Source organism: Corylus avellana, chromosome 2 (genome assembly GCF_965113065.1).
Source record: "Corylus avellana chromosome 2, dhCorAvel1.hap1.2, whole genome shotgun sequence".
In the NCBI taxonomy this organism is placed as follows: Eukaryota; Viridiplantae; Streptophyta; class Magnoliopsida; order Fagales; family Betulaceae; genus Corylus; species Corylus avellana.
In genome coordinates, this window is record NC_142491.1 from 32,369,261 (window position 1) to 32,391,126 (window position 21,866).

At 37.8% G+C, this 21,866-nt stretch overlaps 1 protein-coding gene across 1 annotated transcript; it reads right to left on the minus strand.

Moving 5' to 3' along the window:
* Nucleotides 1–2,746: 2,746 nt before the first annotated feature.
* On the minus strand, nt 2,747–13,777 carry LOC132190138 (P-loop containing nucleoside triphosphate hydrolases superfamily protein). The gene is made up of 18 exons (XM_059605040.2): nt 13,441–13,777; nt 13,158–13,304; nt 12,945–13,035; nt 12,720–12,838; nt 11,992–12,182; nt 11,667–11,877; nt 10,861–11,101; nt 10,112–10,578; nt 9,333–9,435; nt 8,791–8,993; nt 8,286–8,634; nt 7,694–7,788; nt 7,394–7,612; nt 6,925–7,164; nt 4,446–4,655; nt 3,873–4,142; nt 3,555–3,761; nt 2,747–3,389 (listed from the first exon to the last, which is right to left on the minus strand). The coding sequence occupies exons 1-18, from the start codon at nt 13,576–13,578 to the stop codon at nt 3,231–3,233; spliced, it is 3,660 nt and encodes a 1,219-aa protein (XP_059461023.1). The 5' UTR covers nt 13,579–13,777; the 3' UTR covers nt 2,747–3,230.
* Between the last annotated feature and the right edge of the window lie 8,089 nt (nt 13,778–21,866).

Consider the following 21,866-nt stretch of genomic DNA (forward strand, 5'->3'; position numbering starts at 1 on the left):
GACTAACCGAGCAGAGCCATTGGAAACATAGAATCTCAAAGCCATTAATCAACAATTCTAAATACAACTCACTTTTCAAACGTAGATCCTACTAAAAAAAGCAATTCTCACCTTCATATAGCATCAAAACACTTTTCAAAACCATTATCAAACAATTCTCTATTATGTTTATGAGATTTTAGCGTTACAGTGTATATTGGAGTTTTATGACCCATTATTTGCTTCATCAGATGGTTGTATACTTGTTTATGTGGAAGTGGGCATTGTTTGTTTGGGTAGTGTGTTAACTATTTATTTGGTTCTTGCGGTTTGAATGATTTTGGTTGCGTTTCTTGTGAATGCATTGTGAAAAATAGAAGAATAAAGGATCATCTTCATGCTATACTTTTGTTCTTCTACATTTCTTATTACTTTTTCCGCCTTTTGATCTCATGTTTGTGGAGCTGCAGGTAAAACTCCTCTCTATTGACTAGAATGCAAATTGCATAAACGCAGTTAATGTTCTTGTAATCCACAAAACTAAGCTCATCTCTTTCACTGGTTGTTCTAATTTTTATCATTTGCAGATGGACCCAAAACTAAATGGATATCTTGCGGAATTGAATTTTTTTTTTTTTTTAAAAAAAAAAATTACTTTCGCACATGATGGAAATTTACGCTTAATACATACAAGCATGCTTATCATATCTAAGAATCCACTTAATACATCGTAAAGCATACTCAAATTGTAATAATGTAAAGCATGGGAGTTATTTAAACATGTAGAAAAGCTTGAATTCTTGACGTCTTTTTCTCTCTTTTCCTTCTCTATGCCTTTCCTAACCTAGCCGCTGCCACTAGTCTCTCTGCCTGAGAGGAGGAAAGAGATCTCATATCTTCTCTGCTCCAGCATCAAACGTTTGACCCATATGAACATTTGAGGTCGAGGCCAAACGATTGGGCTTCTCTATTCAAACGTTTGATGGTCAGTCAGGAACTCTATTTTGAACATGTTTAGGTCTAGCATTTGTTTTAGCTCACAGATTATGAGGGTGTGGAACATTTGAAGGAATTTGTGGAGGAATAATACGATTTAAGTGAGTACAAACTCACATGAATACTTGTTATTTTTTCTGCATTGCACGACTATTTTATGTGTACCAAACATTCATCCTTATAACTCTCACAAAATACATTTTGATATATTATGAACTATATTTTATGAAAACATGTGTTGATTAAGCAAAATAATGAACATGGTGAGATTTGTAAGAGCATGAATGTAAAAGATTGGCAAGACTAATTGTATCGTATGACATGGTACACCGGTATGTGCGGGATAACGGCCATGGGCTTACTATACAAGTTAACTATATGGTCAAATGTGTGTATGTAATATGAGCTTTGGATCTAATAGTTATTTTATGACCGGCGCAGTCATGTTTGATTGGTGGGTCACTACAGAACGTACATCATTAGTAGCGTGAGCCGCTCGAGGTCGGACTCAGTCAGGCTATTAGTATTATGGATGGTACTGTGCAATACCCGAAGTACCGGTATTGTATTACAGGCCTCTCAAGACAGCGCTAACCTTGTTGAAAATGAGTAATATTTCGAGTAAACTATATAGTTTGAGCTATAACGTAATTCTCATACTACAACATATATTATATTTATATTGTAATCATAATAAACTTGTCATCTCATAATGTTGCATGTGGATTATAAACAACTGAGTTTATCATCTAATGACATGTATATCATGTGTATTTTTACTCATTAAGTCGTCAAATTTACCCTTATTCTTTCCCTTCATATGTATATCTGCGCTATTTTAGCTAGTCTAGCAGGAGATGGATTCGTGGAACCATCTGGTGGTAGTGAGGGACTTGATCAAAGTCATTTTTGACGACTCAGACCCCATCTAGCTCAAGTCAATGTGGGATGCTGGTGGAACTATTCTTCAGAAAATGATTGAGATTATCTTTATGTTACATTTGGTCAAGCATAGGCTTTAATTCATTAAGAACAATTAGAAATGATCTGTATTATATTTTGATGACTAGTTTTTGACCTTGGTACTTTAAGTCTGTCTATGCTATGATGCTTTTAAGTTTCATCCTAGTTATTATGATTGTGGTTTTAAATTATTTCTTTGTCCCTTAGTCAAAGTCTTTTGCTGCAAATTCCTAAATTTTGTTTCCCATGAAATAAGGCTGGGCGAACCATAGAGTCAATTACCAGTTAATTGATTTCACTGGGGTGTTATATAGATTGATTGTCTATGTAAATGGCATTGTGATTGTTGGGAGTGACTGGCGGAATTACCAGACTGAAACAATTTTTACATCGGTGGTTTTACACTAAAGATCTGGGTAAACTTCGGCACTCCTTAGGATTTGAGGTTGCAAGGTTAAAGACAGACATCAATCTTATCTCAAAGTAAGTATGTATTTGACATCCTCGAGGAAAAAAATGGATTGTTAGGTGTTTGACGTGTTTATACTCATATGGATCCGAATTGTAAACTTGTGAGAGGTGAAGGAGAGTTATTTTTTGCCAAGGGAGAGCTTTTTCTCACTGTAGATTTTAGAATCTCTTTTTCCACAAGTTCAAAGTTTTAAATCATGCTAGCAATAAACACGTGTGATGTTTCCAAAAAGCTTCAATTATTCTTGTCAACCACATATGTAGATATCCTCCCTGCGTTTATCACTATCAATAGAAAATCAACTTCTCGAAGCCCAGGTTAATTGGTGGAAATTACTAGCAGTAATTTTGCAGCTGTTTAATTTATGATGATGCTCAAGAAATTGTTCAGGAGTGCTCCAACTAGAGTTTGCAAAACTCTTACAACTTACCCAAAACGACTCTAAGAAGTACAATCCAATTGGCTGTGTTTGCAATTACTCTCCAATGCACTCAAAAGCTTGAAACATATTATAAACATCACAGGTAATTAATAAACAATTGAAATACAGAGGCAAAACCAAACACAACAGCAACAGAAAGTCCCAAGGCAAGTGAAAATTTTCCTTCGCTTGATATCGGCTGCCAAAATTGCTATAACCAGGATCATCCATCGTGAGATGCCACCAAGTTTTGAGGGAGATTGAAGTCAAGGCTGTCTTGAGATAAGCTATGCAAGTCAGATGCAACATGCTTTATACTTTTGGGACAACATAAACCTGATTTGCCTACTGCCCAACACAAATGCTCTGTGAACCATTTCGGCAAAGAGAGCATCATGCCTATGCATTTCTCCGAATCTTCTTCTTTAGTTTATCTTGCTCCCGATATCTCTCACGCCTTTCTTCTCTCCGGCGCTTTTTCGACACCAGCTCATCTTTGGCTTTCTCCACCTCAACTTCTTTCCTCCTCTTCTCTTCCTTAAGCTTTCGCTTCTTCATCTGCAAAAGGCAAAGTTATTAAGTGAATTTTTTATTTTATTTTATTTGAGCAAAGCTATTAAGCAAACGCTAAAAACTTCCAATCATCCTAGGAAAAAATGTAACATTTTGGTCTGGATTTTCAAATATGTTAAATAAATACAGTATCAGTCTAAATGCGAATACCTTCTCATTTCTAATCAATTGAAGATGTTGAACAAGAGCATGGACTTTTCGCTCGTGGGGCTCCATGACAACAGCTGGTCTTCTATTTTCAAGAAGTGGCCGTTTCCGAGCAGGTATATCCTTGGGCTTTGATGCAAATGGGAGAGCTGCCCGCAATTGCTTGGGAACCACCAATGGGTTGAACTTCTTTGGCTTTCTTTCAATTGGCTATTGATACAAAAATATAATTAATAAAATAGCAAAAAAAAAGCAAATACCAAAACAGTGCTTTTGAGCCAAAATAAAGGAACATAACTATCGCCTAACATCAGATCTTACCTTGTAGAGTGAATCCTTGTTAATAGGAATGGGAAGATTGTGTTCTCTCCTCAATTCAGCTACGGTTTTCATTCCTAGCCAGGTCTGATCACGAGGTTGTAAGGCCGTCGATAATGGATTGTAAAAGTGAGGAACTTCCACTTGAGTCCATGCACGCAAGAAAACAATGTCACTCATCTTGATCTTATCCTCAAAGGTACACCTCGCAATCCCTTCTCTAGGTTGTCCTCCCTTCTGTTTTGGTTGGTTACCTATCTCTTCTTTTGCAGCCTGCACAAATCTCAGATACGTTAAATCAGGCTTCACAGTTAGAAGAAGAGACATGCTTATACCCTTTTAAGTTGGTATGTTTGTATGCCCAGACTATCAATTATGAGGATTCCATCCTAATGATGTGTGATCATTGTTACCATAAAATACTTTCCACTAAAAATTAAATAAAGGTTAAAATTTTAACTGTCCAATGTAAAAGGCAAAACCACATGGCAACAAGCAAGATGTAACCAGAACAATCAAAGTAGACAAATTCAGAATGAAAAATACAAATACAAGTTTCTCGTTAAACAAGAATACCTTCTTAACCTGGCCCCGTATCCCGCTGACAGTTCGAACAGCTGCACCTTCAAACCGAGCAATTTCAAGATCTGAAGTAAACATATCCTTGATAAGTGCAGTTTTCTTGAAGATCTTGCAGGGGTAACCAACCAGCTTGATTTTCTTCACTATCCGAGCTGCATGATTGAACTCAAGCACAACTGCAGTTGCAGTTATCCTAAATTGAGCCTGACAGACCAAATGAAAGCTGCTCAGGGGCAAGAAATAGTTTGGGGTGAAAAACATAACAATAAAAGAAACTTGGGGGGGGGGGAGTGGATATGTACTAACATGACAGATAGTCAAACTGTAGTTTAGTGCATCTAAAAGAAAAGGAGTGGAATGTGATTAAAATATGATGCATTATGGAATAATTAGGAGTCTGTCTGTTGGCACTTTTCACAAAAGTGCAGAATGGCACCCACAACATTTTTTGCATAAGTGGCAAATTGGCGCTTATGCAAAAAGTGCTTATTGCCTAACAATGGGGTCCTTTTTTTTTAATAAGTAATCACAAGTAATATTAAAAAGCAAAGGTGCAACCTAAGTACAAAGGACGTATACAAGAGAGACACCTAACTAAAAGATGAAAAAAGCTCTAGAGAAGCTTGATAGATAGAAATATTATAATCAAAGATAGCAGCCCAATGGTAAAGTGTCTTAAAGAGAAAGGGCCTCTAATTCCACTGTTGTCTGCTCAAGATCCTCAAAAGTTTTGATAATTTCTTTCCCTCCAGAGACACCACGTAAGTCAGGACGGTATCATCTTCCATATTGCATCAAAATGAAGCCTACCAACTTGCCCTTTCCAGCATGCGAAGAGGTCACCACTCAACTAGGAATAACCCAAGCAGCCCTACATTGTTGGAAATAGCATTCCAAAGAGCATTGTCAATCTCACAATGGAGCAGAAGAATTTGATTCCCCACTCTTCTTACACATGCAGCATCAATCAACCACAATGATATGCTTCTTCCTAAGGTTGTCCATAGTGAGGATCTTCCCTAATGCCATTGACTAAGCAAAAAACGCTAATCTCAAGGCTAGTTTATTCAGCCAAATACTCTTCCAAAGAATAAGGAGTACTATCAAGAGAAATAAGGGCAATGTAATCTGATCTAATGTCAAACAATTAGGTCCTAATGTGACTAAATCACTTTCTATTAACTTAAAACCTCTAAAACGTACCAACAAATCAATACTACTGAAAAAAAAAAAAAAAAAAAAAAGACAACAGAGGAATCTAAATGCAACTAAGGAGAGAAAGTGGTACAAAGCATCACTTTTCACCACTTTCTTGCCTTAGTTTACAAACTGTAAAATTTTACGAACAATTCAGACTCTACAGCCAGTAGAATAGGATCATAGCAATGTTGTCCAGATCAATTTCAGCTTTCAAAAAATTCAATAACTATATTTCTAGGCTTAAGCTTTGTGCAGTTTTGGTTGAAAGGGTTTGGTCACCACTCACAGTTCAGTGCCCAATGTCAAGTTGTTACATGTACTGTTATTGCCAGGATTTCAAACCAAATTTGAGGTTCAAAAGCACCCCATTGAGCACCAGGGCAGAGATGGGCATAGTTTCATACAACAAATGGCAAGTTTTGGTTGTTTAGCTACCTTTCACAAGTTTCATGAGAGCGAGCCAATACACATCACCAATATTAAATTACATATACATCACCATTTTACACTTTTAGAGATAAAACCTCTCCCCAGACTTTTAAGACTTGGATGCCAAGCCTCAAATCTTAAGGTTAAAACTTAGCAGGGGAAAACTTTTTACCTCTACCTACGTAAATTTCATTATCTTTTTCATTTGAAGTTGTCAGAATTAATAAGGTATTTATGTAAATATTAGCTTTTAATGCAGCCTAACGTCAATAACGTGATTTTCATAATATCTTCAATACAGGCTTCCAAATTTGCCCATACTATTCTATGCACTTATAATTTGCAGCGAATATATCCTATCCAGATCTTAAGAATACACCTATAACAGCCTTTTGAACCATATTATATATAAGAAATTTGGGTATAAAATTACTGTTTGATATCACACAATTTCTGGATTTTAGATTCTTTGAAGCATTGTTTATAGCACGGTGTTTTGTCCAATAAAAAAAATTTACTGGAGTATGTTCATAAGAAAATCAATGCCAATGTGCAGAACAATGGCTTCCCCTTTTCTCATTACAGAATCACTAGTGTCTTTATAAGGTTCTTGAGAAAGCTGCAATGTTTATATCACATTAGGAATGTTTTAACCCCACTTCCTCTCACTATACAAGAAAATAAAAAAGCACAAAAAATTTGAACTATTTTAACTATAGCATTAAACCATGCTGTAAAGAACCAATAGTCTTAAGATGAAAAGCTATCAGACTTGCCCTCTCTCAATCCAACATTTTGAAAAGACTTCTAAGAAAAATTGAGAGAAGGAAAAAAAAAATCTTACTTGATTGTTTGATAGATTCTGAACAGCAACCACCCCAGTATTAGGAGGGGCAAGAGGGCCCCAGAACATGGCAAGGCAATGCATGTGTTCATGAGTGTACTTAAGCATGCGATGCCTTCCATTCTGATCCTCAGTGGCATAAACAGGCATAGTTTGGTAACGCCTCCATCCAATTGAAACAATTATGGGATCTCTATTCTTCAGGACTTTCTTGTGCCATCTGTGCCGCTTTAACCTGGCCTGGAAATAAAAAGAAACAAAACATCTTATGACATCAAGATTTGCCAATTAACAGGTTAAATGAGAAAAGTTATCATCACTGTTACAGAATTCCAGGTGTGGCTAAAATATCTAATAAATTCAGAAAGCACATATATAAACCTTATTGAAATAAATGAGCTAACCAGATAGATAACAAAGAGAAAAACTAAATAAATGAGTTGACTAATAACTATTTAGTGCATTCTACCTGCATGTATCCAGCATTTTCCTCCCCAAGACCAATGCCTCCAACCAAAATAGGATGGCACGGATCAAAATAGTCAACCATTTCACAAGGAACATCATGAACCTCCAATCTCAGGTAAGTTCCTGTCCGAAAGCCTTCTATCTCTATTCGTGTGGAGTCATCAAGATCGTTGAGTTCAGATATATTCATTTGTTTACGGAGTTCAATCTCCTCCTTCAACTGCAGGAATCATGCATGATTTACCACTCAATACCTTTCACTTACAAGCAACTATATTCAAGTATCAGACAGAAGATCTACCTTGTCAAAATAACTACTTTCATTAGCTTGACTTCGATGAAACTTGGCTCCATCCTTTTTATCAACTTCCTCATCTAGTGAGTCAGATCCGTCTAATGTAGATCATGGTTAAGGTCACAAAGTGCAATTTCATATTGCTTTTGTACATATAGAAATAAAATTTTGTTCACCTACATGCAGAATGACAATGAGAATAAAAAAGGGAAAAAAAAAAAATTACTTTCTTTGGATTGGGTTGATGAGGAGGAGGAGGGGGTGGGGAGATCACAAATTAAGACTAATTTTTTTTTGATAAGTAATGATGATATAAAAGAGCGCAAAGGGGCGCAACCTATATACACAGGAAGTATAAACAGAGAGCGCCTAGGAGGGAGAGAAATGAAAAAGAAAATCAGAGAAACTAATCACTAAAGGAGCTAGCTAAGCGGCCGTCCAAGAGTAAAGAGTAAAGAAGAAGAAATGAGTCAATTCCTCTATGGTCCTAGTGGAATTTTCAAAACATCTAGCATTTCTTTCATTCCAAATACACCACATAAATAGCTATTCAAGATTATATTTTAAGACTAATGAAAATGTATTATGTTAAAAGGATATTGTGCATCAAACTTTGCACGGAGAGCAAGCTTTTTAAGCCTTCGCTCTTCAGCTGCCGAGTCATCTTCCTTTTGGATTGCACCATTGCCAATATCATCTGTTGGATGCCTCTCATTTTCCTCCCCTTCTAAATCTTCAAAGTCGCCATAGACAGCATCATCATCTTCAGTGTTGGCTTCCGGGATTTCACTTCTGCTTTTAGCTTTTTCCCAGTCACCAGTTACAAAACGGTCACGAATACTCTGAATAAGCTCTTCCTCTTTCCAGTTTTTCAGATTTTCATAATTGGTGAATTTGGAAGAGTCTTCAGCATTCACATTTCCGTCATCAAATCCTTCTCTTAGATTCTGCAACAGACAGACCATCAAGAAGCATCTCAGATAATAGAAAGAACCTCGTTCCCAAACAAATGGAAAATTAAGAAGACGACGAAAAAACACACACACAACTATTGCTCTAAGAAAACAAATAGGTGCCACTGATAAAGTAGTTCATGGACGGACCTTTTTCCCTTCTCCTTTAGGCTTAAAGAAGTCTTCTCCATCACTTTCTTCATTGTCACTACTATCCTGTGCTTCATTCAGAGTTGTAGTAGATGTTGATGTCGCTTTCCCATATACAAGTTGCATAAGATTAGTATTTTGCCTCAAGACAGTTCTTTCCATCAAAGACTCTTTCCACTTTGAAATGTTTCCCATGTCGTCTTCTTTGAGAAAAATTGAGAATAAAAGTTAGAAACAGAATAATTGGTTCATAAGGAAATTATTTTGATTTAACAACTTGCTGAAGTCAATAAATAAAATTGATGGAGAAAATTATTCTACAAGAACCATTAACTTGAACTATATTTAACAGCAATTTTAAATTGGCTTCAAATGGAACATAATTTGTGCATCACATCCATTTCTAAAGCAGGAGTACAACTTATGACCAAATAAGAACACTCAAAAAAAAAATAAATAAATAAATAAAGGAGGAGAAGAAGAAAGCTACAACATAACAACATTATGTACAATTGAGTCAAAAAGGGAGAGAAAAAAATTACCATCTGTTTCATGATCCTCTCCATCTTCCTCTGAAAAATCTGAACCAGAGGATGCATGATTATCTGCGTCATCGTCACTGGCTTCATTCTCTTTATCTGAATCCTATAATTAAGTACATGTAAAAAGCATGATAGTTACAAACAAAGCAGTAAAAGTTTGATATTACAAACAAAGTGCTGTCATTTTCAACAAATTTTCTTTTATATGCAATTGAAATATCATTAAAAGAACAAAATGCGCAACCCAAGTACTTATGAAATATACAAAATATGCATTTAGCTAGAAAGAGTAAAAAAATCACGAAAACTAAGCAAATTAAAATCTAAAGCAGCTATCCTCTTGTGATCTCAAAACTTCCATCATTTCTTTCCCTTAAAAGACACGACAAAAGGCAGAACTGAACCATCTTTGACACTGCTGCACTCTAAGGACTACCACACAACCCTCTCCAACAACATCATGTTTAGATGTGGAAAAGGTACCAAAAGATGAAATCATTTCCATCATGACTTAGGTAGGCTCTACACAAATTCAAGCACACTGCAGAAAAAGTAACTTCACTGAGCAATCAAGATTACTTGGCCAGTATGAGCTAATATCACAAAATTATGCACACTAATTCTTTCCACTCTTTTTTTAAAGCCAATGATGCATGAAAGCATAAACGAGTATTATATGCAGAACAAGGATTAAAAACAAAAATAAAAGGTTTTTTTTACACATTCACCATTCAGAAGAAGATTCTACTCAACATATAATGATTACCAGCATCATTTACCTTCAAATCGTCATGATCAATATCGTTTCCAAAGAAAGCCTTTCGCCTTAATCTTCCACCATGGTACTCAACATGTTCCTGCAAGTGATCTTTACGAGGAGATTGCTGCTTTAATGCATAGGCATTCTCTTCTTCAGAGCCACTACCTTTGCTTTTTATCATTGCATCTTTCTGGATGCCTTCATCTTGATCTGAAGATTCCAAACCATCCACTGCATCACCATCACTTTCTTCATCAGATTCATCAGCTTCAATTTCTTCCCCAGAATGATCTCTTTCTGAAGGCTCTATTTCACGAACCTGCTCTACAGTTTCATGATCATCTTTTGCATCATTTTGAGCCTCTGACAACATATTACGCTTTCGGCCAAAAAGGCTAATGAAGCTCTTTTCTAACTTCTCATCAATTGAGTATTTTGTGTTCTGAAGAGATTTCACCAAAACTTCACCCACATCTGGGTCCTTTCCTGTTATAACAAGAACGCACACTGAGCAAAGAAAATGATGGCTGCAGCAAAAAGGGAGAGAATTTTGTCTAATATACATTTTTCCACCCAGGCAATATCATTTAATTCATCATAACTAAAACATATAAATGAAAAAGGGAATATCATTGAAAACGTAGAAATGCCATAATAACAAACAGGAAACGGAGTCTTGAAAAGTGTATTGAAAAGCTAATGCCAAATGAACACAAATTAAAGATTCACCAAAGAAAAAATTGCAAGCATATGGAAACAAATGAAAACCTGTGTGTTTCAATCCCCCATTTTCATCATCAACTTTAGAAAACTGAACAAAGTGGTCATTTATGTTTATATAGACAGCATCCTTGTCATAGAGAAGATCCCCAAGTCCAGACATGGGTGCATAAAACAATTTTTCTTTATCACGCAGCCCTTTCTTTTTTGCAGCTGATGGTAAAGGACAAGGATCAGCTAACCCTGTAACACCAGCTACACTGAAATCACCCACACCAGCAATATGCACCTGATTCACGAACCCTATATTAGATCAAAATAGATAATTCAAGAAGATATGGCAAGATGACAGCATATATCAATTATATTTTTGAAACATTCAAGACGTATTGTTTTTCTAAGAGGCAAGAAACAATCCTCAATGCATAAGCATTACTCTACAGCTTTCTAAATTTTATTCAAATATAAAAAATATTAGGGTGTGAACATATAAAAGGGAGAAAGAGAGAGAGGCAATATAATAGTGCAATAGGCATAACTTTGGCATATCACAGATTCAAATCATTCAATTGTCTAGAAAGATCCAGGGTTGCCTCTCTTTCTATATAATTGATTGTGTGGAGGAAACAAGAAAAAACCCTTCATTTCCACAATGAACTGGTCTGCACTGCTGTAAGCTACATTAATATCAGGTCTTGGTAAAAGGTACAGCAACCACCAGTGATTAACCCTTCAAGATGTTAGCTAACATCTATAACTCCAGAAGACCATTACAGTGACTTTGCTTATATTAAAGAGTCAAATAAATGTAAATTTCAAATTTCAATTAAGATAAATTCTCTTAGAACACATACCTTAGTCCCCTTCTTCATATTACAACCTCGCAAATAACCATAAAGAGTGACATTTCTATCACATTTTTTATCCATACGCACTCGCTCAGGAGGAGTAACATCTTCAAAACGATCTACCAAAATATAAGGATGAGAAGCTCGCCAAGACAAAGGATGAAATTTCATTACAGAGATAAACCGTGCAAGATTGTGAATTTCACGCTTAGCGTACCTGTTCATTCAGGGTGGTAATTAAGAAAAAATAAACCTTTGAAATACATAGTGTATCTGTTAACACAGCAGTGCATGTATGCTTCAAAACAGAGGTAGCTAAATAGTCACTTACTTCCCATGAATTAGTCCAGATAAATAAAACAATTTTGCACCATCATATATTTCAGTCCAGAAACGATGCTTGAGACGCTGTTTTGTTTTCTTCAGTTTCTTCACATCCTTGAACTTATCAAGATGAGTAAGCACTCCCATAACCTTTGGGAACCCATGAACTTGTAATATATTCAGGAATTCAAAAGTTTCCTGTAAAGGAATTGAAAAAAAGGCATATGAATCAAAATCCTAAATCTTTTTCATATTAGATAGATTGAAAATATGAGCAGCCTAATATATATATACACTTTTATGACAGGACCCCCCAAGGTAGGAACACTTCGTGTACCCAGTTTTTAAGGATAAACCCCGGACCCGAGTACGCATTCCCACCACACAGATATCATCCCTTAATACAGGGAAACAACAAATTATGTAACAAACATCAACAGAACTGAGCAGAACCTACAACAAATTATTAGCATGCATAGTCAGTCCCACAGATTAAATCGACCACTCAATTTAGATATAGCTGGTGCAAACCATTAAATAAAATGGACTAAAAAGCCAAAACCATGATGTTTTCTTATAAAAATATCAACAAAAAGAAATAAATCTTGTGGTTTATTCATAGGCAGCTCAAACCTTGCATCTATTTAAATCACCGATTTATAATCCTCCATGGATTCAAGTTGGTAAAAGTACACCATGAAGCAAATATTCACAAACTTAAAAATAATATCTCACCATTTCGAAACCATAACTTCCATCTATAAGAAGCAAAGCCAGATCGGCAAACTTTGCTGCATCGATCATGCCATTGATATCGTTCGGGCACTCCACAAACTGTACACGCCTTTGCTTACCTAAACACATTACATCAACCACTCTATAACTAAATTCTTAATTTTCTTTTTTCTATTTTATATTTAATTAACTATATGATTTGGGATAGAAGAAAAAAGTATAAACCTGATACAATGGTAATTGGGCCTCGAACCTCAGGCATGTTATGTTTTGTATAATGCTTTATAAGAGACTTTATTAGAAGCGACTTCCCAACCTGCAAACCCACGACACAACCACAACAAAAGCATCATCTCCCAAACCTTCCAACAACTATGACTTAGAAACTAGCAAAAACACCTATAAATTTAACAATTATGCAACAGATTGATCAAATACCTTGGGAGGTCCATGCACCACGACAACAAATGGCGCTGGTTCACCGTAAGAGCGATCGATCACCGGCACATGAAGCCTTCGCTGCTCTTTCTCGACCGACCGCGACTGTAATCGCTTCGCCTTCACCGACGAACTAAAAGCAAATGCCTATACATACACCACATATACATATATACATATTTATTCAAATTTGATAAAGTTTACAAATTGTCAATGCTCGTTGAAAAGGATTACAAATAAGGAATTAAGCTAATAAAAAATAATAATAATAAGCTAATGGAACCTTAGGGTTTTGTTTCTTATCGTTCTCGGAAATATTCTTCTTCTTCTGCTTATCGGATTTTGCCTTCTTCTTGGGACCGGCCTGGCGAGATCGATGCGCCTTGTGCGACTGCTCAGTGCCGGTGCTATCTAAAGCCATGGTTGCTTAAGAAGGACAACCCTAGCAGAGGAAAGCACTTGTTGGAATGATCAGAATGGGAGAGCAATTGAGGTTTCCACTTTATCTAAAGCAAAAGCGCTGGAGAGAAATAAGGGTTAGGGTTTAGGGTTTTGTTTCGTATCTGCGAGCTACGGCTATGGCGGCAATGCGTTAAGACTTCAGAGAGTTGATGCTGAGGTTTCTCTTATGGGTTTTTTATGTAAATACCCTATTCTTTTGATATTTCATATATGGACTCTTTTTTTCTTTTTCTTTTTTTGCTTTTTGGTACTTTTCAGTTTTCACCAATATTTTTCTATTGGTGAATGCTAAAAGATAAAATAATATATATATAAATTTGTATGTGTATGTAAAGCACGTAAAAAGTACATTTTTTTTAATATTATTAATAAAATTGTAGGAAAAATTATTTTTAAAAAAGAGATGTGCATTTTTTTTGTATGTTATTAAAAAAGTACGTGTTCTTAAAAAAAAAAAAAATTTATAAGCTAAATTGAAAAAAGTTTAGAAAAAAACTATTGTCCATAAAAATGTACTATTAAAGATGTTACGTTTTTGGCTTTACTGTTAATTTTTTAAAAGATTTTTTTTGTGTGGTTTTTTATTTATTTATTTATTTTTAATTTTTTTTATTCAATGTAGGGAGAAGGGGAAGGGGAAATTACAAGAACACAAACAAAAACGACAGAAAAATTCTAATAATAGTCGGGAATGGGTTAAATAAATGACCTGGTTCATCAAGTGAACCAAAACGGCCAAAATAGTCTGTTTTATATGGCAACGTTCTATAAACGTAACAAAACCCCAAAGGGTTGCTGACACGGCCATCAATAGCCGGAAAAGAAGAACAAGGCCAACCATCAAAAGTAAAAAACACAAAGAATAGAAAATTACATGAAAAAATAAAAAGACAACAAATACAATAAAGGGACAACAACACAGGCGGAGGCGGAGGCGGGTGTAATACCCAAACTTTTTAAATCATTCTAAAAGTAGTTTTTTAACTCCTTACTCAAAAAGTTATTAGCCTTCTAAACCAGCCCAAACAGTAAACCTTATACCTTCCTTAATGAGCCCAAGCCCCTGGGGTCTTTTAGCAAGCAAAAGTCCAAGACCACCTTCACTAGACGAGCGCTCGTCCAGGGGACCACTTGGGTGTGCCTATTTCTTTTTTTTTAAAAAAAAAGAGAGAAATGTTTTCAAAGGCTTTTAAACACCTCTTTGATTTCTTGTGTTGCGTTTTCTTGTATTATGCATGTTTATTTTAAAACCTAGAAATAGAAGTACCAACCCATAGCTTTAGATAGAAGCCTAGGACCTATTTTACGGGCTTCTGGCCAAACCTTAGCTACCTGGCCGAACGCTTGCCTTAGGGAACAAGCGCTCGTCCAAAGAGCGAGTCACACGCCCTTAGCCCAAAATGTGGACCAAAGGTTTTAGTAGTCATTTTTAGTTATATGGAACCTCGTAGAATTCTCTAGTATTGCTTATAACGATAGGTCGTGTTTCATTATAGCAAGAATTCGTGATGTCGAAAGACTCAAGCGAGCGTATGAGGTAAGTAATCACTCACGAACACTTTCCTTAAAAACGTAAGATATGTCAGCTGCCTAATCATGCGTATGATATGAACATGTCTACATTTATGTAATAACTTGGTAACTGCTTTAATAACTAGTTGACATGATGTATTGTATGATGTGATACACTAGTAGATGTGGAATAATGGTTATGAGCTTACTATATAGACTTCATTTTATGGTCAAATGTGTGTATATGTGTGGGCTTTGGATCCAATGGTTTTCTTGACCGGCACAGCCATTCCCTAATGGTTGGTCACTACAAAACGAACATCTTTAGTGGTGTGGGCCACCTGAGGTCAAACTCGGTCATGCCACTAGTGGTGGACGGTAGCATACAATGGTCGGGGCACCGTCATTGTATTACAGGTCCCTCTGGCCAGCGCCAACCCTGCTGAGAATGGGTAATATTTCAAGTAGATTATACAAGAGAGTTATGACCTATAAAGCACTAGTTTTTCTACATTAAAATACTTGAACCATTGTTGTCGGGAGTACACCACCATTTATCAAACTAGATGATATTTTCAAATGTGTATTAACGGAGACAACACCTCTTTTAAATGTCTTCCAAAACTGCACATTTATTTCTGCTTAATAATGAGCTCATGTTATACCTAATTGTGAGATTTACTTATTAAGTCATTAGACTCACATTGTTATTATCCTTTTTAGGGAGCTTGTCACTAGGATCCAGGAGTGGCGCGATTGCCACCACACCTTTTCTATTAAGATTCTTCATACAATTATCAAGTTTGCATTTTATTATTGATTAGTTGCTCCATGTCTTTATTTGAGGAATATAATTGTACTGTAATGTTTATAGTTTTTTTCGGATTTATTTCACCTTCCTATGCATTAACTCTGATAATGCTTAGATGAGCGATTCCTCATTTAGCCACCAGTTGGTTTACGTGGGGTAATTGCCAGTAACCCAGCCAGGTTGGCCAATGTCAATTTTGGGGGCGTTAGAGCACTAGCAGCAACTTTCCAACCATTTCCCCTCAATTTAGGGAATAAAACTACCTTTTGATTCCTTATAAAAAAACACTTCACAATAAATTCCCTTATTTTTCCTTATATGAATTAAATACTATTTCTTTTTATCATTGCAACCAATGAGAGAGGAAAGAGAATTGTTGGGACATGTGAAGGAGAGAGGAGAGATAATGATTTGCTTATAATTTAATAAAGCATTGGATATCTACAGTGTTTCCCAATGCATTGGGAAATACTTTAGATACCCTTTGGTGTAGGTTAAATATAGGGCTTTTGATATGGGTATGTTTTTGTGATTTTTTTTTTTTTTTTTTTTTTTAATTTTTCCTAAATATAGGGAAGTGAATGGCATATAGGGCATCTGTTGCTAGTGCTCTTACAGGGGGTCAAGGCGGCGAAACCCTACACAAGTGCTGAGAGCCAAACACAACGAAGGAAGCCACACGCTGGTGCGTGAGGGCCACGCACCGGCAGTGGTTGCTGAGGGGATGTTGGAGAGGCACAGAAGAAGTTGGCGACTGTGAGGAGGAGCGAAGGAAGGCTGCACTCGTTGGCCACTGCGCAAGGTGCTCCACGCGTTGGTGCATGAGAGAGACACACCCGCGAGTAAGATCTAGTCTCGGGCGCGTGTGGACCACACGCCGACGCGTGGTGGTCGGATGGAGACAAGGCCGGTGGCATCTAGAAGCTGAGGGACCCAAGGTCAAGGTGGAGTGGCGCGTTTATGGTTATGGCTTCCTGAAAATGACAGATCTGATTTTTTTTTAAAATAAAATCCAAAAACTTCAGAAAGGTTGCGGATTCGGGGCTGAGGAAGACGGAAGGAGGCTGAAACCGAGCGACTAGCTGTGGAAGATGGGCTAATAGTGTTGCTGGACAAAGATAAGGCCTTCGAAGTGGTGGATAAGACCTTCGAAGAGGCAGTTAGGACCTCCGAAGAGGCGAAAAAGACCTCTTTAGAGTTAAGAAAGGGAGGAGGAAAAAGGAAAGGAGAAGTAAGGGGAAGGGGGGCCGTGTGGGGGGGGGGGGGGGGGGGGGAGGGAGCCGTAACTCCCTCTCCCCTAGGCTACCGGAAACTCAAGGGAAGGAGAAGGTTTTTTTAGGAGGAGAGAGAAGAGAGCATAAATCTCAGCTTATTAATTATTTTAAGATACTATTAAAAAAAAGGAAGGGATTTTTTTTGTAAGAAAAAAAATGGAGGGATTGAAAGCTTTCAAGTTTTCTAGAAAAAAAAAAATTGTTGATAATTTATTCAAAAAAATTTAAAAATGAATTGACATTCCCTCATTTCATTACTCAACATGAGCTTGCTCAAAACTTATAATATTACGAACACAATCTGGAACCATATCTCTCCATTGATGATCATCTCAGATAGATAATGCCAACCTAGACAAGCTATATTATTAGTTGTTCGCTTAACATGACGGACAAATGAGATGAAGTTGTTTGCTCACGTTAACCGAAAACCATGCTCCAATTGCTTCAGTTGTAGCATGTTTAGAGATAAAGGACCTCGTCAAGCATCTGGCCGCAACCACTCTTCCATCTTGGTCTTGTGCCACAACTCCCACTCCTACCCTCTTCCCGCCTATATCAACTGAAGTGTCCCAGTTGAGTTTAATCCAGCCCAGCAATGGCATCTCCCATCTCTCATCCGATAATGGGCCTGGGTGTGAGGTCCTCTACGTTGGACGTTGTTCTGCTTTTAGAAATAGCTCCATCTGCTATATTGCTACTCAACACACAGGTGAGGATAATTATCCCCCCCCAAAAAAAAAAAAACCTATTTCACCTAAACCAGACCTGCCATGCAACAACAGAAGCAATCTGTTGGATATCATCATCCTCCAACCGTCCCATGAGTCTCTCAAAGATGTTTTATAAAGGTGTCATCATCGCTGGAGCATTTTTGAATCATCTTCGAACAGTCAAGCAACACATTCCTAGCCGACAGACAACTTCATAGAATGCAACCCACTGTCCCTGTGTTAATGCCGCATATTGGACACATTGGATCTGCAACAATGCCTTGTTTGAATAAGTTCTCCTAAGTTGGTAGAATGTTGCTACAGGCTTTCCAAATGAACACCTTGATTGCTCAGGTTACCTTGAGTTTCTAGATCGCCTTCTATAGAGTATTAGTAAATTGTGGATTTGAGCAACCTCCCTCCTCTAGCTCCCGTCTTCCCTTAGTCAGATGTTACACACTGCACACAGTGAACTCCCCATTTTTATTCCCCACTCATATAAATTGGTCAGGTTGCTTATTTGGATAAATAGCCATCCCACATATTTTCGTAGCCTTGTCCTCCGTAAAGATTCTTTCTATTAGAGCCCTATCCCACCACTTAGTATCAGCATCAATGAGTACGCTTACTCTCACTCCTGCATCAAGCCCACGTACAGGGGATTGGATAGAATAGGTTGTTGGCACATCCACCCACTTGTCCTCCCGTATTTTGAACGAGCAACCATCCCCCACTCTTCACACCAACCCTTCCTTAAGCAACTTCTATGCATTCTAAATGCTCCGCCATGCATAAGATGGTTTCCTCCCTAGAGATGTTTCTAGGAATGTGACAAGAGGGTAATATTTCTCCTTGTATATTCTAGCCACCAGGGACTCCAGATTATTATTGATGTGTGCCAAATATTACATATTTGGACACCTTAATTTACTTTTATTAATCCTTTAGCTATGTTATTATCTGATGGTAAATGCGATCGAGCGCAGCCTTGCTACGCTAGAGCGCACCCACGGCCAGGACAGCAGCATCAGTACATGCACGCAGCAGCATCATAGAGGATCAGCGCACCTGTGCTCGATCCCACATCGGCTGCGCTCAAGTGCACCAACGCAAGGGGCAGCACCTGCAGCAGTTCAGTAGATTTTTGCCAATTTATTTTGGTCCCTTTTCGTGAGTTTTTAAGTTTATGTTTGTTTCTTATTGCAATTTAGTTTAATTTTATTTAGTTCAAGTCAATTTAGTTTTTAAGTTCATCTTGCATGCTTGGTCGGAGATCTCTAAATCTGGAGCTAGCTACTTTTGATTCTAAGATTGAAAGAACGACGAGAGAGAATCTAAGACAGCCACCAAACTCAGCTACCAATTCTCAAAGTTCCGAGTCTAATTCAGAAAAGTCTACTAAGATGGGAGAACGAGATCCACCCAAGTCCCTCAGGCAGCTGTTTGCACCTACTACTATCAACATACCATCGTATAGTGTTGCCAGCTACCAATGCCACTCACTTCGATTTGAAGCCAAGTATGATGTATTGCCTTCCTTCATTCAAAGGTTCGGAGAACGAAGATCCATATGTTCATGTGAGGACTTTCTTGTAGATGTGCGACTTGATTAAATTACAAAATTTATCGGAGGAGTTGGTGCATCTTCGGCTATTTCCTTTTTCCCTACATGATATGGCAAAAACCTGGTTACACTCCAACTGGATCCATTACCTTTTGGGAAATGCTACAGAGCAAATTCTACAACAAATACTTCCCAATCTCCAAAATCAATGATCTCCGTCAACAGATCACCAATTTCAGGCAAAAAGAGGGGGAGAAATCCAGTGATAGCTGGGAGAAGTTTAAAGAGCTAACTACGAAGTGCCCACCCCATGGTTTTAAGAATGAGAGGATCGTTCAATATTTCTACAGGGAATTGACTCAAACGCAGTGTAACCTACTTGAGTCTACGAATGGTGGAGAATTCTTAAATCTTACGAGGGATGAAGCTTATAAAACTTTGGCTGAACTGTCTAAACGCGCACAACAATAGGATTTTCAAGATAGTTGGGGTAGACAACTTGCTGCTCCCAAGATGGGAGGCCTCTATGAAGTGAAGGACGATGCTGACATAAGGGGGGAACTTAAGGATCTCAGGCGTCAGATTGACGCTATGGCCCTAAACAAACCAGTGAATGCAGTGGATACTTACCAAGTTGACGTATGTGAATTATGTGCCAGCCCAATTCACTTCACTCAAAACTGCCTATCTCTATGAATAGTTGCTGAGTACCCGACGGAGCAAGTCAATGCCATCAATGAGTATAGGAAACCCACAAATGGACTGTTTTTTGAGACTTACAATCCAGGGTGGCGGAATCATCCTAATTTCTCTTGGAAGCAAAACTAGCCACTGAATCAGGGAGGTAACTCCAATCAGGCTCAGAATTAATGCCCGCCGGGATTCCAATCACAGGCTCAGAATTTGTTCTAGCCATCTGACCAAGCTCAACCACCTGCCTATCAATCCACCACTCAAGTGCCACAGCCTGCATCACAGTCATCATTTGATGACACGTTGAAAGCGATCATGCAAGAGTTGAAGAATAATAACATGAGCAATGATCAAACCATACAAGAGCTAAAGAATTCCACTATGACCAATAGCAGAGACATACAAGAACAAGGGCGGACCTAGAAATTTTTTCATGGGGGGTCCCGAACTAGGGTCCCGGTTTTGAAATTATATATATATATATTAAATTACTATTTTGCCCCTAGGTCTGCCTCCCTCCCTCATTTCCTCTCCTTAGGGCTTTTTATTTTATTTCTCTCCTCTCCCCACCACTACACAATTGTCTCCCATCTTTCATAAATAAATATATAAAAAAGAAAAGGATCCTGGAATATTACAAGAAAAGGTACCTGGAAACTCAAGCCCCACTAATCTTCAAGACAAATTAGCAAAAACCCATTTCTATTTCCAGAAAGAAAGAATGGGCTTTTTAGTTGCAGATTAAAGAGGAAGACAAAAATAGCAGAAAAATTGACCTAAAACTCAACCATTTTCTGAGAGAAAAGAGGGACCACTCACCAACACCACTAGTGTGGCCGGAAGTTTTTTGCGTCAGAGTGAGAAAGGTAGGAGCGAGGGAGGGATACTAAACACCAGGGAGAGGTTTAGTTAGATGTCTTCACCGGTGATTGGAGCCCTTGCCGGAGTGACAGAGAGCCAGAGAGGGTGAGCGAGGGAGGGAGGGATGGGAGAGTAGCGGGAAAGGGAGAGTATTAGGTTTAGGTTTCAAAAAAAATTGGGGAATTTGGGGAACCATGAGAGCATTAGTTTTCTGAATATTTTTTAGTATTAAAAAAAATAAAAAAGAGCAGAGAAGTTGGACATATGTTGGACAAGGGTTGTCACCCTATCATTTCTCTTCTAGAAATGTGTTTAGTTGAGAAAATCCTTTTATTATTATTATTATTATTATTATTATTAAAGTGGGCAAGTGGCCCAAGTGGGCATATCATGGATTTTTTCAAGGAGAAACATTTTAGGGGGGAAATTTTTTTTTTTTTGGTGGGGGGGGGGGGGGGGGGCATTAGGGGAAATATTTTTTTTGCTGGGTTTGCCAAGGACCCCCTACCCCATAAGGTGGGTCCGCCCCTGTACAAGAACTTAAGAACTTCACTCATCAAGCTATGTCAACGATGGAAGGGCAAATTGGCCAGCTAGCCAATCAAGTGGGGGAAATAGAAAGAGGAAAGTTCCTGAGTCAACCTGTACCTAACCCAAAATGGCAATTCGTTATTGGAAATTCTTCGACCTCTACTCATGGACAGGAGCATGTGCAAGCCATCACCACTTTGAGGTCAGGAAAACAAGTGGATAATCAAGTGGCTATGCCTGAAGAGGCCACTGAGACTGCAAGAGAAGAGGAAAGCCAGGACAAGCCTG